At 41.2% G+C, this 23658-nt stretch overlaps 1 protein-coding gene across 3 annotated transcripts in view; it reads right to left on the reverse strand.

Annotated features, from left to right (window-relative positions):
• Positions 1–23658, reverse strand: part of LOC308082877 (transcription initiation factor TFIID subunit 4) — a 166499-nt gene that overhangs the window by 139247 nt on the left and 3594 nt on the right. Inside the window, exons 2-4 of one of the 3 annotated variants that reach the window (XM_080424944.1) lie at positions 22521–22663; positions 3971–4192; positions 321–443 (exon numbers count right to left, since the gene is read on the reverse strand). In XM_080424944.1, coding sequence (XP_080281070.1) covers positions 321–443; positions 3971–4192; positions 22521–22663 — 488 coding nt within the window. Of the gene's footprint in view, positions 1–320; positions 444–3970; positions 4196–22520; positions 22664–23658 lie in introns of all 3 variants that reach the window. The other 2 variants (XM_080424945.1, XM_080424943.1) reach the window with 2 other exon arrangements.

Here is a 23658-nt window from a genome sequence, read left to right on the forward strand (position 1 = left end):
AGATACCTGTTGTGACCGTACCCGTTTTTGGTTTCAGGCATGAACAGGTTGAAGGAATGGAAAAAAAAGGGAAAAAAAGGAAAAAGTGAATCTTAAAAAAAAAAAACTCAATTTGGTCACAACTTACTGTATCTTATAAGAGCACTGGTGTGTTAAGCCACTTTTATACAGAGATCAAGCAATAGGAATGCTGGCTTTGCTCTGACACAACAATGACCAGCAGCCATTCCCAGGTCTGCACCTTTTGTACAGAACAGTAACGAACAGACCAGAACATCTCCACACTGAACAGGCTGTGTTAAAAGGGGGTTTAGACTCACCAGCAGGTCTTGTACCAGCGACTTGACATTCTTGGAGGTCTCTGGAGATGGGGAGTTGTGGGACGCCAGTTTGATCAGCGTGGCCAGAAAGTTCTTACACTTCTTCACGTTCTCCTGCATTTCCTGTGACAATGACAACAACCATGTTCACTTCCCAGGAAACAATATGACCATCTGAAATTAAAAATTGATATTATATATCTATATATATTATATATATATATATACACTGTGTATATATATATATATCTCCGTCGTGATGCAACGGCACTAGTGACGATTCTCTCTGACCAATGGGTAGTTGCAGTAGAGAATCCCTGTATTGTACGTCACATCACTAACTGAGGGAGTACACCACACAACAGAATGTACTCACTGTACACACTCTGGTACGTTTACTTTGGCAATGTACCAGAGTGTATACTGTGAAGTGTGTGGTGTAACTACTACTGATGTGACGTAACGGGAATTCTCCACTACATAGTCTGCACTGTTTTCATGACACACTTTCTGGTATCGCCTCGGCTCGCTTGGAACCTCGACAGAAGTGATTCCACAAAAAGTACCAGGTAGCCTACCAGCTAATACTTTTGCCCGATGGAAAACAAACCCAAAAAAAAGAGTCGAGCTGAGGTAGTACCATGCATGCAGTGCACTGCGTTCATGATTTGAGGCATTTTGTTCAAAACGGACCATTCCTGCAAACTTTGGAAGCCAATCTTAGCCAATCAGGGTGGAATATGAAAAATCGGAGAGATCCGTCTTGATCACATGACTATGCAGATACTGTGTACCGATTTGTGTGATGTTTGGACAAAATCTGTAGGAGCAAAAAAAAGGGAGTGTGCGTAGACAGTTTTGACACACAAGGACACACACGGACGGACAGACAGGGGGCAAAACATAGTCTCGGCCACGCCTTCGGCCTGGCGGGGACAAGCATAGAAAGGAAAAGTGCCAGGAGGCAAGAACCCCAAAGGGCTTATATACGAGGCCTCTACCTACAGTATGTATAACACAATAAAAACATTAGTAGAACAAGATTTGCAAACAACAATTAGCCAGCAAAGTTGGCACACATGATTATATTACAATTGACATGATTGCAGTATAAAAATTTAAAGGTTCTGAGTTGGTGTTGGCTAATCAGCACTCTCAGATCGCATCACATCCGGGAAAGAATCTCTAGTTCAAATCCAAACAATCCAACAGAAAAATATTAATTTAATTTCACATTTACAATGGTTGTTTCAATATTCATGAGTTTCCATGCAGTTCTAGGGAAGTCCGTCGTGATGCAATGGCATCACGGATTGTGGATTGTGGGATTTTTTTGTGATTGTGGGAAGTTACAGAATGGCTGCAACTGGACTAAACATTTTTCATTTTCCATTAAAACTGAAATAAATAAAAACTAAAAAAGAAAATCTGTTTATGAGGGATTAATGCCAACCCTTTTGTACGGTATGTAATTTGCACATGAACTTGTCCAGGACAAACTTTAAAGACATAAATGTAATAAAGATGAATGTTTTCTGTATAATTATTCATACAATTATAATAACTGAACTGTATTATTATTAATGGCTGAAGCAAATGGCTGAAATGTAGGGCTGAAGTGGTTAATGTATGTTCTGTAATAATAATCCAAATCTACAAACTAACTTGTAACCAGGCCTGGAATTTCGTCATTTTAGGGGCAAGGCCACTTGGCCTTTGGTGTTGCCATTTTTTTAAGGGCACAAAGGCCAAATGCCAGGGCAGGAAGGCCATAAAAAAAATAAGTCCACGGAAAGAATTGAAATTGAAGGTTAAGGATGATTTTATTTTAATATAGTACAAGAATAACTATCTGTGAAATATAACCCATTTATTTCACAAAAGAATGTATTGGCAAATTACCAATATTTGTACAAAGTTATACTGGTCTCAATATATGTCACTTTCAGCCCTGGTCTTCACTGACTGAAGTAGGGGTCACATGAATCACATTAGATTCACAGATTAGAGATTTTATGTATTTTCCCCACAAGTTATTTTCATTCAAATGAAATGTGATTGAACTTGCACTAATAATGACTTTAAGTAGATTTTTCACTATTTGAAATATAATATTTCTTAATTATTAATAATTATAGCTTGCAGATTGGCTATTTTCGCAATTTGAAATTGTTTTAAAATAATAATTTAAAAAAAGAACATACAAGGTTTCCATCCGACAGCGATAATATATAGCCTATATATGGTTCTGTATCAGTATGAGTCAGTTTTAGCAGATTTCATTCTAATTGGCTAATACGACTGCCTATGAATTTCATGGCCTGGGTAGGTAAACCTGGCCTAGCGCAGATATGCCCTGTTGCGCACAGCAGAACAACAGGTGAAGGCAATGAACTTAAACGAGGACTGGCATGCGCAGCAAAAACGGCTCAAACTATGTCAAACTGTCACATTCTAGCTGCTGAAATAAACTTTCCATTTAGATCATTGTTGACAAAGGAACAGAACATGGATGTTGTTTGCAAAATGATTATTTCTTGTCCATTTGTTTGTGAGGTGAGATCACAGCTTCTCTCTACTTTTGTGTGATATTGATAGCATATAACTTTGAATTTGTTTGCAGTTAATTTCTATTGCTTACTGTACTGGATATTAAGAATTTGGGGATTTCGCTGTATTTTGTCAAATGTATTGCTGTTGATCAAGACAAAATAAGCGTCGGGTTTTTGCGATTAGATGTGCACACTGCCTGCCAGCCACTGACAATCAATTTAATACCTTTACTAGGCTAGACGCTGCAGCTTTGTGGGTGGATAAAAAAACCACCTTCACTTTGGTGGGTAACGCACAAAGTAACGTAGTAACGTAGTGTCATTTTAATAATATATTACAGCTTCTCCTTGTAGTAAAGCGTTATATTACCCGTTACCGTAATTCGATAATATATTATGTAACAGCGTTACGTTACTAACACACGTTACCCAACACTGCTATTAATACAGTGACGTCGACAATTCTCTTTGACCCATTCAGTAGTTGTAGTGGAGAATTCACATACGTCACATCAATAAGATAAGTTACAATAAGAGTAGTTACACCACACAATTCCCACAGTACTTACTCTGGTACGTTTACTTTGGCAATACCTGAGTGCATAGTGTGAGTTAATTCTGTTGTGTGGTGTAACTACTCCCAGTTATTGATGTGACGTACAGTACAGGAATTCTCCACTACATAGTCTGCAGTGTTTTCATGACACACTTTCTGCTATCGCCTCGCCTCACTTGGAACCTCGACAGAAGTGATTCCACAAAAAGTACCAGGTAAATTTGGAGGTCCTTGACATGACAAAGTTTGAGAACCACTGGTGTATAGTGTCCAGCGGTGAGAAGCTTGACTGTGTTTACCAGGCAACTATAGCTGGTCATGGTCATGGTGACACTGACAGCCTCCTGGCAGCTGTGACAGTCCAACCCCGGCTTGTCCAAAAGGCTTGACTTTAGACAGAGAGAGAGACCGAGGGAACGACATAGGGTGAGACAGAGAGAAAAGAGAAAGAGAGAGAGGTAGAGATATTGACATAGATGGGGAAAGATAAGTACAGAGAACAAGGCAGGGCGAGAAACAGAGAAACATATAGAAAGACCTACTGATGGAGCAGGAGATGAGACACAGACCTGGGAGACCACAGGACCTCCAGGGGTGTTGGTGGGCGGCGCCACCGCAATGCTGGCCGTCTGCTGGGGGGGCTGCTGAGCTGGTTGCAGCGTAGCCGGGCCCTGGGCCTGGGCCTGGACCTGGGCCTGGGCCTGGGGGGCCAGGACCACGGGGGCCTGCTGAGGAGCCGTCACCACAGCCGGCGCCACGGGGCCCTTCTGAGAGGGAGAGAGCGGGGGCAAGAAGAAGAGACAAGGGATGAGATAAAACAGGACATGACGCCTCGCTTGCAGCAAGGCCACAGAGAACAGGAGTCTGCTCCTGTCACATCGCGTGTCCTGACTGCTGTGGACATCACCAGACAAACAACACAGGAGGGGGTGTGGGGGGGGGGTTGCTGGATAAAGCAGGGGAGGAAGGGAGGTGTGGTGGGCAGAGAGACACAGGGGAAGTCCTTGAGGGGGTCCCGGGGGTCCCTAGCAAAATTAGTTGATATAGCATCAAAATCTGTTTAACGACTTTAAAGGTTTCATGACGTTCAGTTTTACCACACATTAAAAGTCTTTGTCATGGTCCTTCAAACGTGTATAGAAAGTTTTAACAAAATATTCCACTCTATTGATCCATGGCAGGTGTTTTTCTCTCACATTTCTAAAGCCTTTTCAACTGCAATGAAAAAAGAAATCTTTGCCTGCGGGTGTCGCTGGTGAGGGATTTTGCCTGTCAATCATCGCCTCTGCTCCGCCCCCCCAAAGGAAAGGATAGGGGAGGGGAGGGGCGAGGAGTAGAGTGGGCGGGATTAATCGGCTGTGACCTCACTGCCGAAGGGCCAAGCTCAGATTACTTTTCAGCCTAATTATTCAGAAAACCCCAGACCACAGAAAATCCACTGAATGTTCAAAGTTCAGATTTTTGGGGTGTAATTGAGGTCATAAAACCCCAAAAAAAACATTAAAAATAAAAAAAGTGAAAATGAATGTCATAGAACCTTTAACCCAAGTGTCGCATCATGAGGTATTGAGCTTGTAGATCTGCTGTTTTCAGAAAACAGAAAAAAGGGGGTTAATCCGTCCATGCAGCTGTCATGTGGCTTGATGGTCCCATAAAGACCTTTCGATAATGTCTTAGTCTGTCAAAGGTTTTCCCACTATAGGGCACCGAAGTCTCTCTACTCTATGGGCTGCTAAGCTGATTACAATGAACTTGCCTGGATTGATAACTGATACAGTGATGAACTGATTACGTTAATTAGAAAAAGTGCTCCTTGGAGCACAGATCTCCGCCAGGTCAGGTAGGTTATTGTGGCCTCCTGGTGGCGCTATAATAGGCCAATGTGAAAAGGGTGCCATTTCTTCTTAGGCCTTTAACGGCAATCAGACACTCATGATTCATGATTTGGGGCGTTTTGTTCCAAAAATGTGTTTTGCTAAATTAGACCTGCTGGTGGTGCTATAACAGGCCAATGTGAAAAGGGTAGCATTTCTTCCTCGGCCTAGTGGGAATGTGATGCAAAATGTCGTTCATAATTTGAGGCATTTTGTTCAAGACGAACCAATCCTGCAAATTTTGGAAGCCAATCTTAGCCAATCAGGATGGAATATGGAAAATCGGACAGATCCGTGTTGATCACATGACTATGATACTGTGTACTGATTTGCGTGATGTTTGGACAAAATCTGTAGTAGTAATATGAAAAATGTGTTTTGCAAAAATCGGCCTCCTGGTGGCGCAGGTGCCAGAGATTAGCTGCTCACAGACAGACGGTCTCACACAAGGACGGACGGGCGGGGTGCAAAACATAGTCTCGGCCATGCTTTGGGCCTGGCGGAAACAATAAATGCAGAGATACAGGCGACATGTAAAAAAAGAAGAAAAAAAAAACTATTTGAGCATATCAATGATGAGATGGTTCGGGGTTAAGATGCTCATTTAGTACATTATGTTGCATTTGACTGACTTTAAACTGAGTTTAGTTGATTTAAATCTGTTGTTGACACTGTAATGTCAGGAGGACTGACTCGCATATCCCCCATTTTCTCACAAAACAAAAGCTTCTTATTTCTTTCATAAAAAATACGGTGTCTGATTGTTTGATGACAGCAGGTCGGGGCAGGTCAGATTTGTTTTACTGAAACACAACAAAGATAGGCTGCTTGCCTAATTGCAACACATGTATTTAAAAACTATTACCAACAATTTCAGTGCAAAAGCAATTACTACAAAGGCAATAAATAACATGAATTAATAAACTCTAAATAATTGGGTTCTGTGTAAGCTAAAACTTACCCTGTAAATATGTGCCCTGCGTTATGAAAAGAAATGGGTCTTTCCGATTTTTCGTATGCCATCCTGATTGGCTAAGATTGGCTTTGCAGGAAAGTTTGCAGGAGTGCTCCGTTTTGAACAAAATGCCTCAAATCATGAACACAGCTTGCGATTTCCCTGACATTTTGCACGTACATTCCCACTAGGCAGAGGAAGAAATACCACATGGTGGTGCTATAACATGCCGATTCGTGTTTTTACCTATAGCTGCACCGATCTGTGTAAAACTTTGTATGCGCACTATAGAGGCCTGCATTTTTCTCATCTGCCTTTTATAGCACCAACAGGAGGTAGATTTTTGCAATTTTTTTTAAAAATATTACTCCTACAAATGTTGTCCAAATATCACGCAAATTGGTACACATTATCTCTATAGTCAAGTGATCAAGACGGATCCGTTTTTCATATTCCATCCTGATTGGCGAATTCCGAACAAATAACCTACCTGAACTCTTTGATATCAATGACACTGTCGCTGGGCAGGTAAAGGATGCTCTTCAGAACTAAGAGGCTGCTCTTTAGGGCGAAGAGGACGCTCTTCAGACACTTTCATCTCCTCTCTCAAGGCAGAGGGGTAAGCCTGGTGCCGCTCCTCATGCGCTTTCAGGTTTTGCTTCCACTCTTCTTTCTAAACTCCCCTACTCCCTCAAGGTGGCCAGGTAATTCCGGTGTTTCTCTTGAGATGCTGTTAGCGCTATAATCTCCAGTTCTGCATCGCAACTGTCGACCAAGCACCTCAACTCAGCCGCCTCCTTATTTTCTCCCACTTGGGCAAATCACCTGAAAAAGAGGTGTTAGCATCTGTGCTCTCTTGGGCCTCTGCTCCTGGTTCAGGTACTCTCCTACATAGTCATTCATTTGCTCCATGTCTAGTCTTGCAAGCCAGACTGTTGCCTCCAACAATTTTCAAATGCTTCCAAAAACTCTTAAGTGTGCTTTTGATTATATAGCACTGAGCGAACGCACCCAGAGATAACATTTAAAAGAGCAGACACTTAAAATAGTGTTTGTTCATAAGCTGGTCCAGCCTGCTCTCATTGACTGCTCTCATTGACCTTCCATCGAACCTCCGAGTTACAGTTTGCCACCCACACATGTGCGTCAATGGCGCATGCCTGGCCCGTGGGAAAGCTTTTATTCCATCATTACAAGAAAATAGTTTGTTCGTAAGCTGGTCTCTCACTGACTACAATGCATTCCACTGAACTTCCGGTTTGCAGTTTGCCACCCAGTGCGATGAATCTGCCAGCTAGAATTGCTGGACAGAGAAAATATGACGCAGATGGCCCTTGCTTGATCTAGAGTATATTCCTTGGCCAGGGTTAATTATTAACTATTAAGATGTGAGGCCTTAGGTTGGCGAAAGGGCCTTTCTGTGTGGAGTTTGCATGTTTTCCTCGTGTCCCTTAGGGTAGACCCTCACAAAAAACACGCAGTAATCCTGGTCTGATGGAGGGGATAGGAACTGGTTGGAATAACGTGCTCCTTCCACGCGCTACGTCCTACCGGGGAAACTCCCCCCTGTCAGGTGATAAGAAGCGGCCTGCTCACTCCTCATAGCCTGGCTCCACCCCCTGAATCGTTAGCCTCGCATTCAGGGTCTGGTGACGCTGTCGAAGGTGGGCTTTTCTCGGTTGAAAATCTGTATGAGGAATCTGGATCGGGATAATCCAGTATGAACCAATCGCCAAAGAGTCCAACTTTGGCCACGCCCCCATCTCAGAAAACTGCACTGAGGGGGCTTTCAGACTGAATAATGGAGTGAAACGAAATGAAAATTCAGGCTGAGTGTCAGGCTACACTCCTCATGCATTGAGGGAAGCATAAGCTCAGTTCGGGGCTCTCCCCAGGCTGGCAGAGGGAGAGTAGCGCCCATGATTACAGCTAAGGTAATTGGCACTGGGTGAAAAAATGTGTTACAAAAATTGTGGGATAAAAAATATAAATAAAAAGACCTGAGGCCGAATCTATTCATGTCTTTAGTGTCTTAACAGTTTTCAGAAAAACATTATGTTGCTATAATATCAGTGGTGCTCAAACATTTTCATGTCAAGGACCCCCTAAATGAAATGTATTTGGCCGCCGACCCCCATCTCAAAATTTGTTCCAGGGACCCCCCAGAAGCAAAGATTTGGGTAAAAGAAATTCGCCTTAAAACTATATATATATTAAAAGATTTGCACAAAAGTTCATGATTTTTCAAAAATAGAACATCTACAAGCTCATAAGTGCCGCGCTATGAGCTTGTAGATCTGCTATTTTTGAATATCTAAAGAATAAAATAATGGTTGAAGTGGTTACACAGATGTGTTCCTTGTAAAGTTAACACTTAACTTGAATTAACTTAAAGAAAGAGAGTAGAAGGAGAAAGCGAGCAGCTCCTGCTCTGAAGCTCTGAAAGAATGAGCCGAGGGGAACGAACGGTGAGGAGAGAGACACGATGCGAGGAGGAGGAGGAGGAGGAGGAGAAGATGAGCCGCGGGGCACATCATCACACCGCCGGCTATGCCTTTGCTCTCTTCTTCTTCTCTTCCTTCTCTTCCTCTCTCTCTTCTTCTTCTTCTCTCTCTCATTCAGGAGAGCTGAAGCCTTGTTAGCTTTCTAAAGAGAGAAATCAGGCAGTTGGCTGATGAATGATTCAACAGGCTGTGTGGAGGGAAGGAAGAAGCTCAGGATGCCTTCCTGTATCTCCCCGCAGGGTCAGACGAGAGAGACTGACAGGCTGACACAGGAGGGGCTGGGGGGGGGGGGGGGGGTTATGTTATGGAGGTGTTGGGGGGAAGGGGGGGTGTGGTTGGAGGTGGAGGGCCCGGGGAATAAACACAATTCCCTTTCATTTTCCCCGACTTCCCCTGTGCCATGGCGACGGAGGCGAGGCGCTGATTTGACACTCTGTTGTGATGATGAAGAGTGGCGAGAAGCTGACGACTGAGCTAGCTGTCTGTCTCCTCAATGCATGGTTTTCCATTGTACCAGCTGGTTAACCCATTAGGACCTGAGGGGCCGATTCTATGAATGCCTTCTAAATCAGGGGCTCTCAAACTTTTTCGTGTCAAAAAGGACCCCCAAAATTATATGTATTTTTGGCCACGGACCCAATGAAAATCTGAAAATGTTTGGTGCCAGGGAACCACAGCCCTGACAATACTGGCCGAGGGCTCTTCTAGTGTTTCAAGATATCATATATTTATATATATATATATATATATCGTTGCTGTAGGGCTGAAACCTTTTATCTCCATATTCTAACTTATTTTTTCTCGTAAATTAACGTCCTACGTGATCATACAAGAGCGTCACGCAAAAGCATCAATGGTAGCAGATCCACAATCTCGAAAAACGACACAAAGTGACACATTTTGAGCTTGTGGATCTGCTACTTTTGAATTTGAATCCTGAAAAGTAACAGTTTTGGACATATGAGGTTTCCTTGACTTGAAAAAGTTTGAGAACCACTGACTTAAAGGATTGCCTTGTACCACGGAGCAACTTAACGTCGCTGTCGGAAAGAAACCTTGTATCTCTATGTTTGTTGCCAAAAAGAGATTGTTCCCTCTAAGTTATATACTGTAGGCACAAATGTTCTCATGAGTCAAGTGACAATGACCGACAAACAGCGTTTTATACTTCATATATATATATATATATACTACCATTAGCCTGTAATTGCCTTAAAAAGTGTGGGTCTAGTTCTTACAAAAAAATTGCATTTGCAATGGTATATCATGAACGCAATATCCAATCATACCCAAATAGGAATTGCATATTAATAGCTTAAAGCAAAAATAAAATCTCACGACTGAAAACCTTTCCATGGCCAAGTCCTCAGTAACGTGTGATTTGTGAAACATCAGTCTGTATTTTCTATATCATTATTTGGGAATTACTTACTAAAATGAAAGGTTTCGAAAAGTCGTAGCAGAGTAGAAATGAAGAATCCTGACATCATGAGGCAAGTTGATGGTTGAACTTAGTGTATTGAATACTTGGTACAATATATGGGTCTATAAATGTTCACTGTAAATGTCTCACATTCAAAACTAGCTCTACATGCAATGCTCTGAAAGCCTTTCTACTGTTAAATATGGAATTAAATGTATAGTAATGGTGATATGGTACAAGAATCCTTGTATTTGTTTATAATGAGCTTGGGTGAGTTTGCAATTATGGACTTCTTCTTCATCACAGCCTTGAGTATGGGAAATGTCGGGGCAGATTTAGCTGTTCAAATACTTATTTCCAAAATGATTATAACATTAGTTTAGGAGAACACCAAATACTAAGATAAGTAGGTACTGTCTTTTTTCCACATCATTTGAATTTCCAGCGTTTCAGATGATCTGTTACCCTCTCTATAAGCTGCCAAAAGACAATCAAATGCTGCCCTCTAGTGACATTCTTTTGTCTTTGCACGCTGCTCATCCCACATGAGTCAAAAGGGCAATGGTGGAAAAAGTACTCAAATGTTTTACTTAAGTAAAAGTATCAGTACTGCAATCTATAAATACTCTGTATTAAGTAGTAAGTAAAAGTCCGGAATTCAAAATGTAATTGAGTAAAGGTATAAAAGTATTGGCATCAAAAGGTACTTAAAGTACCAAAAGTAAATGTACTCATTATGCAGAATGTCCCATTTCAAGTTTTCAAATGTATAAAAAAACGTTTGAAAATAGCAGATCTACAAGCTCACAATGTGTCGCATCGTGAGTTTGTAGATCTGCTATTTTTAAATGGCCGAAATGTCAAATGCATTGAGAGAAAGGGCAATCCTAATCATGTAATGGATTTTTATATCTGGCTCATGATCTTGTGTCATATGTACTTCTCTCTTCCTTGACAGTAGGCTATTTAATTTACAAGCAAAAGTGCCTACAACATCTTTACAAAGGGAGGTGGACCAGTAGTTTATCAGCTAGTGTGCTGACCTCATAATCCCAACACCATTAGTTTGATGCAATTTAGGCAAGGTAGTCACATACAGTAAATGAAGAGAAACTAGATCACAAGCAGAGATAGGCGAAGTACTCGACCCCGGTACTTGAGTTAGAGTACAGGCCCAAGAAACCATCACGCCAGAAGGAAATGTTTGGATCGGGGGGAGTCTGGTGCAGCGCTCAGGTCCTGGACCTGGTGAGACGAAGGAGGAGCCCGGCCAGGAGACAACCCACAGAGCCTAGTCCCTCCACGTGCCAGAGCCTCCCCGAGGCCCGGCAGAGTAGTTCCGGAGAGTGGCCCTGAGAGTGGCCCTGTCTTTCCCTAAGAGGACTTTCCCTAAGAGGACTGACCGGAAGACCCGAAACACCCGATGACCCCAGGCTACAACACTGACGATACGTCCCAGGTGCATCCATGTGATGTTTTCTTTATAGACAGATCTATACTCCTGGTCAAATTTACTCCACTACAAGTAAAAGCAGCTCAGTCAAAATGTTACTCAAGTAAGGGTAAAAAAGTCATTGCTTTTAGATATACTTAAGTATTCAAAAGTACATGCTTTGAATTATACTTAATTTTTATATCTATGAATTGTTGCAATGTTTTCACAATGAATTTATAGGACCTTGTAACTGTTGTTTCAGAGAAGTAACTCTCTGAAACCACCTGCACTGCATGCACTGATAGTAGAACCACTACGTTATACAAAGCCTGCAGAAACACCTAGAAAAACATAGAAATGACTGAGGAACTAGAACTCAATACTTTTACTCCTATAAACCCATACAAGATGTAACAAAGAGGCGAGCGGACGGGGAAGCCAGAAACACGACTAGTGTGAGAGCAGAAGTGTGTCCAATTGCATTTTTGGGAAGAAACAAAAAACAGCCAACCTGAAAGTACTCAGTACTTTACAGCCATCCTAGAAATGTACTCGAGTAAAAGCAAAACATTTGTCTTGGAAGTGTACTCAAGTAAGAGTAATAAGTATTAAAAAAAATCGAATACTCAAGTTAAGTACAGATCCTCAGAATCTGTACTTAACCCATTAACACATTCCCTGCCAGAGGTTTTTTTTTATTTTACTTCCCCCAGTGCCAGAGGTTTTTTTTTATTTTACTTCCCCCAGTGCCAGTGTTTAAATTATTTTTACACAAAAGCCGAGATACAGGATTTTAAAGTAATAAGTTAACCAAGGAGTGAATGGAGCTAGAAATCTTTGGATCGTGATATCTCTGGTTCTGTGTGGATAAATTGAAAAAAAAACTTTTTTTTTTCTTTTTTTTTTAAACGGTTATACTCGTGGATGGATTTTTTTGGCAGTAAACGGGTGTATTTTTCATCAACGGTTATACTTGTGATTGGCAGGTAAAGTGTTAAGACCTGGAACGCATTTGTGTCACTTTAGATTTCTTTGGCTATTCAAAAATAGCAGATATACAAGCTCATAGCGCGTCACCGAGTGCCGTGCTATGAGCTTGTAGATCTGCTATTTTTGAAAAATATTGATTTTTGTTTTAGATTTTTTTCAAAAAACTGTTAGGATTTAGAAAACATTTGTAAGAATCGCCTCAGGTCTTACAGTACTCAAGTACATTTACTCCATTACTGTCCACCACTGATCACAAGTAGGTGGAATCTATTTCCACCTACTGGTAGATGTATACCTGACCACCTGACCAGCCCAGCTGCAGAGGGCAGGGTCAGATGTTAAAGCCTCACTATGTAACTTTTTTATGTAATGAATAAAATGTAATTGTATCCAATCTGTATGGTAGAGTATGTTAATACAAGATAACTTGTACAATTGGGGTGACAATTAGATCGTGTCAAAGGTCATGTCTCACCTAGACACAGGATCTGACACGAATTTTGACCTGATGGTCAAGATTCAATGTATCCCCTGAGCAAGCAGGCAGGCTCTATTAGCTCAATCAATGGTAAGAATTTCAGCCCTTGCGCAAGAAACCAGTTTCAAATCTGGGGTAGAAGAGGAAAGTGACATAGTGCAGCTTATAATCTTTACTCAATTTTATATTACATTGTTACCCTATTTTCTTTTACTACTTATTACTCACTACTTATTCTGTACTTGTTCTCTACTCCCACCGGAATACTTGTTTCAGCCTCGCTGCAGAGCTGCTGTGACAACTGACTTTCCATTGGGATCAATAAAGGTCTACCCGTCTACTTTTTATACTTTGGCTATTCCAAAATAGCAGATCTATTGAGCTTGTAGATCTGCTATTTTTTTTTTATTGTGAAAATGTGTGCTAATCTTTGAATATATATATATTTTAAAGCGAACATTTGTAACTCAGATCTTTGCTTCTAGAGGTCCTTGGAACTAAATATTTTACAAATATTCGCTTTAAAAAATATAGATTCAAAGATTTGCACACATTTTCACGATTTTTCAAAAATAGCAGATCTACAAGCTCATAGCTATGAGCTTGTAGATCTGCTATTTTTGAATAGCCAAAGACATCTAAAATGACAGAGATGCTTTCCCGGATTGAATGGGTTAACACAACACATATAGTAGTAGTATGTACTAACTCTGAGGACCCCCTAGGGGTCCCGTCCCACAGGTTGAGAACCATTGTTCTAGAATAACTATCTATCTTTCACATATGGAATGTTGCCGCGGTGCACCTGTCTCCCTTGATTTACAGATTATCCACGAGGGGCTGAGCTGTCATCTCTGTCACCTCGTTAGGAAAAGCAATTAACCCATGAAGACCGGGAACGCGTCTGTGTCATTTTCAGATTTCTTTGGCTTTTCAAAAATAGCAGATCTAACAAGCACATAGCTTGTTAGATCTGCTATTGTTTAGAAAAATCTTGAAAATGTGTGCAAATCTCTACAAATGTCTTCTAAATCCAACAGTTTTTGGAAAAAAATATGTTATATGTTGTTATATCAGTGGTTCTCAAACTTTTTCATGTCAAGGACCCAAAATGATATGAATTTGGCCGTGGACCCCCATCTCAAAATATTTTGTTCCAGGGACCCCCCAGAAGCAAAGACTTGAGTTAAAAAAAATTCTTTAAAAATATATATATTCAAAGATTCAGAGATTCAACGATTTTTCAAAAATAGCAGATCTACAAGCTCATAGTGTGGCACTCGGTGCCGCGCTATGAGCTTGTATATCTGCTATTTTTTAATAGCCAAAAAAAATTACACTGCTTCTTTCCCGGTCTAAATGGGTTAAGCAACAACTTTACAACATTACGGATTCACCGGGCTGGAGTTTTCTTTCCTTTTCTTTTTTTTTTATAAGAATGAACGATGTATCCACAGGTGATAATAAGCAAATTCCACTCAATTATTCACCGGCTCATTAAAATTTCGAAAGGAGAGGACCTCCTAGAGTCATTACAAGCGGGCTGCGAGATATTAATTCAGTTATTAATCACAGCTCAATCTATGGATGAAACAATCAAGGTAATTAATTCATTACAAAGCAATTACAACAGCTAAACATATTCACCGGCATCTCTATTAGAGGGTCCAGATCTGATCTACTTTACATAACGAGGCAGTGACCCAATCAAAACCGGGCTGGAGTTTTCTTTTCTTTTTTCTTTTTTTTTATAAGAATGAACGATGTATCCACATTGACACAAAACACATTGACACAGATTGTTAACCCTTTAAGACCGGGGATACATCTGTGTCATTTTAAGATTTATTTGGGCTATTCAAAAATAGCAGATCTACAAGCTCATAGTAAGCTCGGTGCCGCACTATGATTTTTGAAAAATCGTGAAAATTTGAGCAAATCTTTGAATATATATATATTTTTAAAGCAAACATTTGTAACTCAAATCTTTGCTTCTGGGGGGATTCTACAAATGTCTTCTAAATCCTAGTTTTTTTTTGGAAAAGAAAATGTTGCTATAATCAGTGGTTCTCAAACTTTTTTCATGTCAAGGACCCCCAAAATGATATGAATTTTGGCCGCGGACCCCCATCTCAAAATATTTTGTTCCAGGGACCCCCCAGAAGTTGTAACAGAGTTAAAAATGTGCGGTACAGAATAAAAGATATCCAAAGATTTGCGCACATTTTCAAAATAAATAAAAGAATAGCAGACCTACAAGCTCGTGCTTGTAGATCTGCTATTTTTGAACAGCCCAAAGAAATCTTAAAATGACACAGATGCGTTCTCGATCTGACAGGGTTAAGAGGCAAGTCTCTTCATTTTCATTGTTAAAGGACATCTGTCACTCATGTTCCGAAATGAGAAAACTACTTTTCTCAAGTGGTCTGAGGGTAATAGTTTTTCCTCGATTTTGTCACAGGTGACAGGCTGTGTGCAAAGGGCAGCATGAGCCAGTCCTATCCAGCATTGAGCTGATTTTAAAGATAGTTGTAAATATGTCTATACACCACGTAATGGTCTCGCTCTCAACTACATATTGTTTTAGGACAGGTACCCACAAGATCCCTCAGTTAATCCATCAAGACCGCATCTGTGTTATTTTAAGATTTCTTTGGCTATAAAGAAATAGCAGATATACAAGCTCAAAGCGCGGAACCGAGTGCTGCGGTATGAGCTTGTAGATCTGCTATTTTTTTAAAGAATCGTGAAAATGTGTGCAAATCTTTGAATATATATATATGTCACAGGTAAATTGGCATTCCAGGGAAATTGGAAGTGGAGCGCTTGTTTTTAGGCTCGGGGCGGGGCTGCGATGCGAGGATGACGACGACAACATGGATATACTTACATACCGGCCTCAGTGGCGCACTTCGATAATCATTGGACTCCCCATCCGCTATTACTGGGAGTCTGGGTTTGACTCCCGCTTGGGACATTACTTTTTCAAACACTACTTTTTTTTCGCCAATAAAGTATAGTTTTGGACCATGACGGAGGCGCGCCGACTCAGCAGACCTTGAGGCCAAGGAGGCGCGCCCGAGCGCCTCCAGGCGCGAGTGCCCGCGACGACCGGCCGATGGTCTGCTAGTCGACTAAGCGCCGTCCGAGTTATGTACCGATAGGCACAGAATCGTAAATGATGTTGTGGGGACTGCGTTTGCCCCTCTATGGTTTGCCGCAACTGCCACTCACTGCACTAACATAGCCCGCCAGCCCCGCCTCCTCAGGCTCGCCCCCTTGTGCTTCAACTGCATGGAATAAGGCTGTTCGCGGGTGTGTGTGTGTGTGTGTGTGTGTGTGTGTGTGTGTGTGTGTGTGTGTGTGTGTGTGTGTGTGTGTGCGCGCGCGTGTGCGCGCATGCGTGCTCGTTTGTGCGTGTGTGCATGCGTGCGTGTGTGGTGTGGGACTCATGTCTGGCTTGCATTGCCCTCTAGCGTTGGTTCTACAGAATTGCCTGGGGGGCGGTGAAAACAAGCGCTTCTTTTCCAATTTACCTGGAATGCCAATTTACCTGTAACATATATACATTTTTAACTCAAATCTTTGCTTCTGGGGGTCCCTGGAACCAAATATTTTGAGATGGGGGGGTCCGCGGACAAATACATATCATTTTGGGGGTCCTTGACATGAAATAAGATTGAGAACCACTGATATTATAGCAACATACGTTTTTTTGAGATTTGAGTTAAAAATGTTCGCTTTAAAAAACATATATATTCAAAGATTTGCAGTTTTTGCACACATTTTCACGATAAAAGAAAATTAGCGCTATGAGCTTGTATATCTGCTATCTTTTAATAGACAAAAGTATAAAATAATGGTTATAGCAAAAAAATCAAAAAAGACAGTATGCATTCCCGGATTGAATGGGTTAAGGGCCGTTCACACTGAGCACTATAACTATAAAAATATAGCTTTAAAAAACGTTCTAAGTCAAGTGGATGGCAGAGTTCAGAAATCCAAAAAATATAATGGTGGGATGAAACCAGGGGTCTTCAACGTTTTCAGGCCAAGGACCCCCTAGCTGAGAGAGAGATGAAGCGGGGACCCCCTCTATATCGTATAAAATTGTGTTTCAGATTCAACATTGTTTGTTCACGTGGTCTGCTCTTTTTTCCCCTCTACACCTATGCCTCTTTGCCAAAAAATAGCCGATCTACAAGCTCACAACGCCTCGCAGCGTTGTGAGCTTGTAGATCGGCTATTTTTGGCTAAAGTTCTCATCAGAAAAGGGATGCTAGGGTTCAAGTGGTTAATGTAAAATAAAAAATCCTATCACACAAAGACTTGGCGGACCCCCTGTAGTAACTCTGGGAACCCCTAGGGGTCCCGGACCCCCTGTTGAAGACCCCTGGGATATAGCTATAGTTATCGTTGTAGTTATAGTGCACAGTGTGGAAGGCCCTTTACTCTGGTAGTTAGTACCAAGGGTACAACCAATATAGAAAGAGAATGTGTCACGCCTTTGAAAGTACCAGTTGAAAACCTCACAAGATGACGCCACCCGTCCATTGAACTCAATGGACGGGGGCGGGGCGGTCCTCGTTCTAAATAACGTCTAATACCATAGACGAGGCCTCTTTTAGCCACTATGGCACCGACTTGTGGAACAGCTTATACCAGAGAACGCGAGGGTGCCAGAGAGTGCAGATATTTATTTTTTCAAAGAAAACTTAAAACACACCTTTTAACCCGGCTTTTAACTATAGTGTGTTTATTTGTTTATAGTTTTTTTTAGTTTTTATGTTTTGGCTCATGATTTATTTTATTTTCATTCAGAAATAGTGTTTGTTCATGAGCTGGTCCAGCCGGACAGCATCACACTCATTTTAACCCCTTTAAACATATGCTATATGTTGGTATATACAAGCTCAAAGCACGTCACTAAAGCTGCAGTCAAAATCCAGCTAAAGTGCCGCGCTGCGAGCTTGTACATCTGCTATTTTTTTACAAAAAAAGAAAATCTTGAAAGTGTTTGAAACATTTTGGCACAACATTTTTTTATTTGGGGGTCCGCGGCACAAAAAAAAAAACGTTTTAGAACTTATATTAAGAGTTTTAAGCCTGGAATCAAGCAAACTAGCAACCTGACGAATCCTGACCATAAAACACTAAATACGTTTACACCTATACACCCATACAAGATGTAACAAAGAGGCGAGCGGAGGGGGAAGCCAGAAACACGGCTAGTGTGAGAGCAGAAGTGTCACTTTAACTGTCCTTCTTACTTGGAACAGTCTCTGGAACCATATACATCACCATACCCGCTTAGACATACACAACATCCCTATTTTACTGTTCCCAAAAGAATATTTTCTGAAACTGGACGCAGGTCATTCCATTACAAAGCTCCATCTGACTGGAACAACCTTCCTCTTTCTCTCAGATCTGTTACCTCTCTTGGCCGCTTCAGGACTTCCTTGTATTCACATCTCGAAACTACCTGTGCATGCTTTTAACACTGCTTGTACATACGTTTATTTCTGACTTTGATACAGGTCATAGTACTGTATTCTCGACTTCTTTGTTTAACCCATGAAGACCTGGAGAAGCATCTGTCACTGTCACTTTTAGATTTGAGCTAAAAAGCATTATTTTACACTTTTGGCTATTCAAAAATAGCAGATCTACAAGCTGTAGATCTACAAGATCTACAAGATCTTCTAAAAGATCGTAGCGCGGCACCGAGTGCCACGCTACGAGCTTGTAGATCTGCTATTTTTGAAAAATAGTGAAAATGTGTGCAAATCTTTGAATATATACAGTATATTCTTTTAAAGCAAACATTAACTCAAATCTTTGCTTCTGGGGGTCCCTGGAACAAAATATTTTGAGATGGGGGTCTGCGGCCAAATTCATATCATTTTGGGGGTCCTTGACATGAAAAAGATTGAAAACCACTGATATAGAAACATTTTTCAGAAAACCGTTTAGGATTTAGAAGACATTTTGCAGAATCGGAACCTCAGGCCTCAATGGGTTAAAGTGAGTTGGTGAATGGGGGTGTGTGGGTGGGAGAGGGTGAGCAAGCTAACTGTATCTGTACATGTGTGTATTGTGTATTGTGTACTTGTGCTGTATGTAATGTTTTACGTATGTGCATAGGACCCCCTCTAAAATGAGATGCTGCATCTCAAGGGGCTATCCTCTCAATACATTCTGACCAAATTCTGTCCAATTGCATTTTAGGGAAGAAAAAAAAACAGCCCAACTGTACAATACCTACAGCAATATTACCAAGACAAGAAGTGTACTGAGACTGAGCGTAGTGACTCTGAATAAAGACAGCTTACAGTAGGTGGCAGAATAGCGCCACAAAGCACAAAACATGACCAACAACAACTGACCTATCTGTTATTGTGTTCCATCCAGCAACTACTGTAGTATATAATCTGGCCAGCAGAGTTCACCACAAGACAACATTTAGTTGGATTAGTCTTCAGTAAAATAGATTACCTCCCTAAAAGCTTCTTTATCCCCGTTCTTAGAGGCATCAGCTATAATGTGTGTGTAGTCATATAGACAGCCTGGTGCCAAAACAAACAGTGGTGTAATCTAGCTGCACTCGTGAAAATGTACACGCTGAGAGCAGTTAATGAAATAAACTGACACATGTTCATGAAATGAAAAGCACACACAACTAGGCGCTCGGTGGTGCAGTGGTGAATATAGCCCCATTTGGAACCTCTCCCTGCAGCTCCGAGATGAGGTCCCACAGCGTCGGGTGCAGGCAGGTGACGACACCCTGGCGAAGATTGGCCTCTATGCATGATTCTTACCTTTTTCCGCACATCGTATCCAAAAAGTAAAGGTCAGCCCCCCTTCTCTCAAAGGTTTAAAATTTTAGAGGCCAAGAAAATTACTGACGGGTTGAAACAAGTGTTTAAATCACATTTTTTGTCAGCCTGTGCCATGTTTTCCCAATGCAATCTTACGGGAGCAGTACGGTGCATGCAGACCAGGGTTGATTGGCCACAGGCTGACTAAAAAAGTGATTTAAGCGCTTGTTTCAACCCGTCTGTAAAAATGTCTTGGTCCGCTAAAATTTTAAACATCTGAGAGCAGGGGGGCTGACCTTTACTTTTTGGATGCGATGTGCGGAAAAAGATAAGAATCATGCATAATGGCCAATTTTCGCCGGTGTCGTCACCTGTCGGGACCTCATCTCGGAGCTGTACAGCGGAGGGAAAGGTTCCGATTGGAGCTAAGTGGTTAAGTGCCTGCCCACCACCGCGGAGGTTATGGGTTCGAATCCACCGTGGTGCATCCGGCTTTGTCGAGCGTCTTTATACGGACACAATTGGCCAGTGTTCGGGGGAGGGAAGCCGGACGGGAAGGGTGATACCGCCGCACATAATAATCCTACGGGCTGGGGGCGGTAACCTGTCAGCAGGGAGTGTTGGGCGGGAGGAGTAGGACGAAAGATCTACAGTACGTCCTCCCGGTAGGGGCTCCTCACTGGTAGGTGAGTCAGTAGGATACAACAGCAGTGACAACAACACACACAAATCTGTGTGGGGAGGAGGAATCAATTGGCATTGCGACTAAATTGGGGAGAGAAACGGGTATAAAGTAGTGATGTGTCGTTCATGATCGATTCGTTCAAAAGAACTAGTTCATTTGCCGCGAACGTGACCGAGCTCGTTCACTTTCTGAAACTGTTAGGTTCACGCGCGATGTGAACGTAACATAGCAGATCTACAATAGCTCACAACGCGACGCGTTGTGAGCTTGTAGATCGGCTATTTTCAAATATGTTAGCTCTTTTACTTTTGGTACTTTAAGTATATTTTGATACCAATACTTCTGTACTTTTACTCGAGTAAATTTTGAACGCTAGAAAATAGCGCTACTGAGCGAGAACGTGAACGAATCATTTGAACGAATCATTGCCGCGAACGTGAACGAAATCGTTTGTTCACTGAAATGAACCTTTTTTTCCCACCACTAGTAAAAAGCACCACACAAAAAAAGGAAAAGGCACACAAAACTGTAATAAATATGTACACCTCTAATCAATCCTTCCTCTAATCTGTGATGTGACATTGACACCACAGGGTTCACTTTAGTTCTCCTTTCTGGCTCAGGCAGTGAAGTGTGAATACCACACATGCAAAAAGTACAAATCTGTCACATAATATCTGTCACAAAAACACTGTCCAGTTTCCCGTTAACCCATTCAACCCATGACACATATCTGTGTCATGTTAGATTTTAGCTATAACCATTATTATAGTCTTTTGGCTAATCAAAAATAGCAGATCTACAAGCTAGATCTGCTATTTTTTGAAAAATCTTGAAATTGTTTGCAAATCTTTGAATATAAATATATTCAAATACTCTTCAAATACATATCATTTTGGGGGTCCTTGACATGAAAAGGTTTGAGCACCACTGATATATAGCAACATATGTTTTTTGAAAAAACTGTTAGGATTTAGAAGACATTTGTAGAATCCCCAGAAGCAGAGATTGGCTTTACAAATGTTTTGTAAACATTGTCACGGTTACGAGCTTGTATATCTGCTATTTTTGAATAGCTGAAGAAATCAAAAATGACACAGATGCGTTCCTGGTCTTAATGGGTTAACAAGGAGGAAGAATAGACAACTCCTGTCTCAGGGCCCTGGTCAGAGTTGAGAATCACTGCCGGACCCTGCTGTAACATGGTAGAGAAGATATGGGCAGAGGATAAATAGGGAAACTGCGATGGGAGGTGGGATTCTCTTTCAAATGATGTGCTCATGCCCTGGTATCTCAGTCAGTATAAGTGTATACTGTACTACACTACTATATATCGTTGCTGTCGAGTAAAAACCTCTTATCTCCATATTTTAACTTGTTGTGTTTTTTCGTAAATGAACACATCATACTACAGTCACACATCAAAAGTAGCAGATCTACAAGCTCAAAACGCGGGACGAAACGCGAGACGAAACACGTCTCGAAGCGCGGCTCGAAACGCAGAGCGAAGTGACACGTTTTGAGCTTGTGGATCTGTTACTTTTGCTATTTTTCAATTTGAATCCTGAAAAGTAACAGTTTTGGACATATGAGGTTTCCACCCAAAAATAGCAGCTATACAAGCTCATAGGCAGCAGAGTGCCACAGACCCCCATCTCAAAATATGTTGTTCCAGGGACCCCCAGAAGCAAAGATTTGAGTTAAAAATGTTCGCTTTAAACAATAAATATATATATATTCAAAGATTTGCAAACATTTTCACGATTCTTCAAAAAAAGATCTACAAGCTCATGAGCTATGAGCTTGTAGATCTGCTATTTTTAAATAGCCAAAGTATAAAATAATGGTTAAAGTGGTTACACAGATGCATTACCGGTTTGAATGGGTTAATGGGATAAGAATGCATACAGTAGGTGGTGGAATGTACCTGCGGAGTGGGGACTCTGAAGGCACCTCCAGTGGTCGGGGTGGCCGGCCGTGGAGTGATGTTGTTCTGGGCCTGGGCCTGGGCTAAGGCCTGTTGAGGTACCATCACCAGTTGACCCATCTCTGTCCGTACCAACACCATGCCTGGGGGAACAGGGGGCAGAGGGCATTACTCATTGATCATGGAGGGTATTTAACACACATTTTAAGAAGCACAGCTCAGGACCTGCATGTTAACCTCCATTGAAAGGATATCTGTATTCCTTTATTATTATAACAACACCTTTACTAACTTATTACAGCTGATTTGATTTCTCTACTCTCTTTGTTTAATTATTTACGGTCATTATTATTTCAACGTATGAGTTAGTTTATTTTATTTGTACTGAATGAAGGAATCGTTTGCATTAATGCTACAAGCAAAAGCCATCTTTTTTCTTTTCATTTATTTCTTACTCTTAGTAATCCACGACAAGAGTGCTTTCACTTTAATGTTTTAGTTCATTAACACCTGTCACCGGTTAAATGTGTTTTGTTTGATCAGTTCATCTAGTGCGTGACTTTTGCATGCAATTATCCACTGTGAAGGTGTTCTAGAATTCAAGCTAACTGAATCAAGTGACTGAGTGGATATCACAAACCACATGCTTTCCTGCCGATACCATCATTGTCTCCAAACAAGACTTATACCCGGTCAACAACAGCACAATTTTGCCTTCAACTACATATTTCTACAGTCTGCTATTACAACATAACTAGTAATGTTCCTTGTGTTCAATAACAAAAACATGAACTATTTAAAAAAAATTAAAAACATTTTCCTATGAGACTCAGGTAGTTCAATCCTTAAATGATGAGTCACAAGCTCAGAAATAGCCATAATTTACTTTTATGCCAACAGAGTAGTAGTCAGTTTTTCCAGTAGGTGTATTAGATCACATTAGTGGAGTAAAACGTTTCATTACTGATTCAAGTATAGTGACCTAAGTCAATAAATGACGGTTGGATCTTTCCATTTGACATTTTTTTACATTAAAAGTCCCTTACAGCATATGCAGCGTAATACAAATTTTGGTTCATTAATCATCCTTATATTGCGTCAATATATCATGAACTCAGATTGTAGGAATTGCATGGCA

This window comes from Gymnoscopelus braueri, assembly GCF_963280865.1.
Source record: "Gymnoscopelus braueri genome assembly, chromosome: 1".
Lineage (NCBI taxonomy): Eukaryota > Metazoa > Chordata > Actinopteri > Myctophiformes > Myctophidae > Gymnoscopelus > Gymnoscopelus braueri.